This window comes from Pinus tabuliformis, chromosome J, assembly GCF_031772625.1.
Source record: "Pinus tabuliformis cultivar Carrire ecotype Pingquan chromosome J, CPIR1, whole genome shotgun sequence".
NCBI classification, from domain to species: Eukaryota; Viridiplantae; Streptophyta; class Pinopsida; order Pinales; family Pinaceae; genus Pinus; species Pinus tabuliformis.
In genome coordinates this window covers 1055369537-1055371458 of record NC_142295.1, presented here as the reverse complement: position 1 = coordinate 1055371458, position 1922 = coordinate 1055369537, and the positions used below count along the sequence as shown (strand labels likewise).

The window sequence follows — 1922 nt, the reverse complement described above, 5'->3', positions numbered from 1 at the left end:
ATTTATATTAAATAAAAAAACATATTATAAATTAAAAAAAGAGAATTTAGACTAGTTAATAATATTATGTTTTATAAATTTCAATTGTTATTCAATTTAATATATTACTTTTATACCAACAATAATATTTCATATTTAATTGAGAAAAAAAAAATAAAAAACAAAATTAAAAATAACTATAATTTTTTTATTAAAAAAACCTATATAACATAACATATGCAGATTTATTTAAAACATTTTTATACAAATTTACCTTAAACATTTTTTTAAAAGAGATCAAAAATATCTAAAGTTAAAATTCCTATGTCTATTAACACTCATACTAAACTATCTTAAGATTAATAATGCAATTTCATGTAAGTGTACTTTAATTTAAAACCATTAAAACCAAATATTAACAAATCTATAAATGTCATTTCAAAACTTAAAGTGAGTAGCATAATAATTGGCATGCCATGAACCATACAAGCCACACTGAAAATCCCAAATCTATGTAAACTGAGTCTTTATTTAAAAGTCCTCGTAAAGTAACATCTATGACACTGCACAAACATCCTTCATGCCTGCTGGAACATACTGGACTTATTATTATTAGACACCAATTGGAGAGAGGAGCACTATTAAAGAGAACATATTGATTCAACTCTGGCGGCTGCAAGTACCGCACTGGCAGTTGGGGCCGCACTTGCAGTCGTTCTCCATAGATACATCTGCAGCAGGCCTGTTTACACCAAAACAAAATAATTTCAAATATCATATCATTCTGAAACCATACAAATGAAAGTTATGACAACTATATATAACGCAATACCCCTTTCCATAACTGGTCTCCACAATACCGTCCATCTGGAAGCCCTTTTTACTGTGAAACAAAACAACCCAAAATCAAACGAGCTCAGACGTAGCTAGATTCGAACTCCTGACAAACTACACGAAATTTGAAAAGGATAAGGAGAGATAGATAAGAAATTGAGATTAAAAAAAAACTGTAAAGAGAGGAGTAGACAACATACGTGCAGTGGCTCTTGTCAGCGCAGTCACAATTTGCCCAGTCGCTCGACATGTTCGCAGCAACAATTATCACAGAAACTAATTCGTTAACTTGTAGCTTCTCAAAGCCCGTTTACCTTCTCAAACTCTCTGCTCGCCCGCAAATATATAGAAGGCAGGCCAGCCTTGGGGGAGGCCAAGGACGCCTCCTCCCCAATCCGACGGGCGTATTGAAGTTCAACTTTGGGAAAGGCATCTTCTGAACTCAATAAAGCCGAGGACCAGCACGTCATCTATAAGGAAGTGAGAAGAATCTAACATTATTGAGATGGTTACCATGCGTGGGACTTGGAAACCTAACTTTACTTTTTGATTTTCAGGGTAAATTTATTCCCCGGTACGTCTGAGTCCAAGATGCTGCGACTGACATAGGGGCATTTTGATAAAATAATGATAATGGCTTAGCTCTTCTTTTGAAGTTTGGAATGTGTACTTAGTATTTTTTTAATTAAATTTAATTAAATTATTATAATGTGTGTAGATTTATTTTAAATATAAATCTAATATAAGCGGAGAGATCTAATTTTTTCATGTGTAAATATTTTTATGAAGTAATATTATTATATATTTTGTATAGTTATTTTATTTTTTTTAATTTTTATTAAGGTAGACATAACAAAATTTCAATTTTGACGAGCTAACATGTAGAATGAGCCTCTCAACTCAATTAAAATTAATCTTAAATTTTATCTACAAATATATAATTTTATTGGAGGTAATTTTAATCATAATGATGGAGCAACTTGGTTTTTTTATAATACCATTAATTGGTTTTTAATTTTGAAATAAGATATAAAACTATTGTTCATATTGATTCGACAATAGATGTAAAACTCTTCCTCATTTACATGTGGAACTCTTCCTCATTTACT

General features: G+C 30.7%; 1 protein-coding gene across 1 annotated transcript; it reads right to left on the bottom strand.

Moving 5' to 3' along the window:
• Positions 1–490: 490 nt before the first annotated feature.
• Positions 491–1163, bottom strand: LOC149230573 (metallothionein-like protein EMB30). The gene is made up of 3 exons (XM_089376087.1): positions 1014–1163; positions 812–862; positions 491–721 (listed from the first exon to the last, which is right to left on the bottom strand). Exons 1-3 carry the CDS (start codon positions 1061–1063, stop codon positions 640–642), a joined length of 183 nt encoding a protein of 60 aa, XP_089232213.1. The 5' UTR covers positions 1064–1163; the 3' UTR covers positions 491–639.
• Positions 1164–1922: the final 759 nt, after the last annotated feature.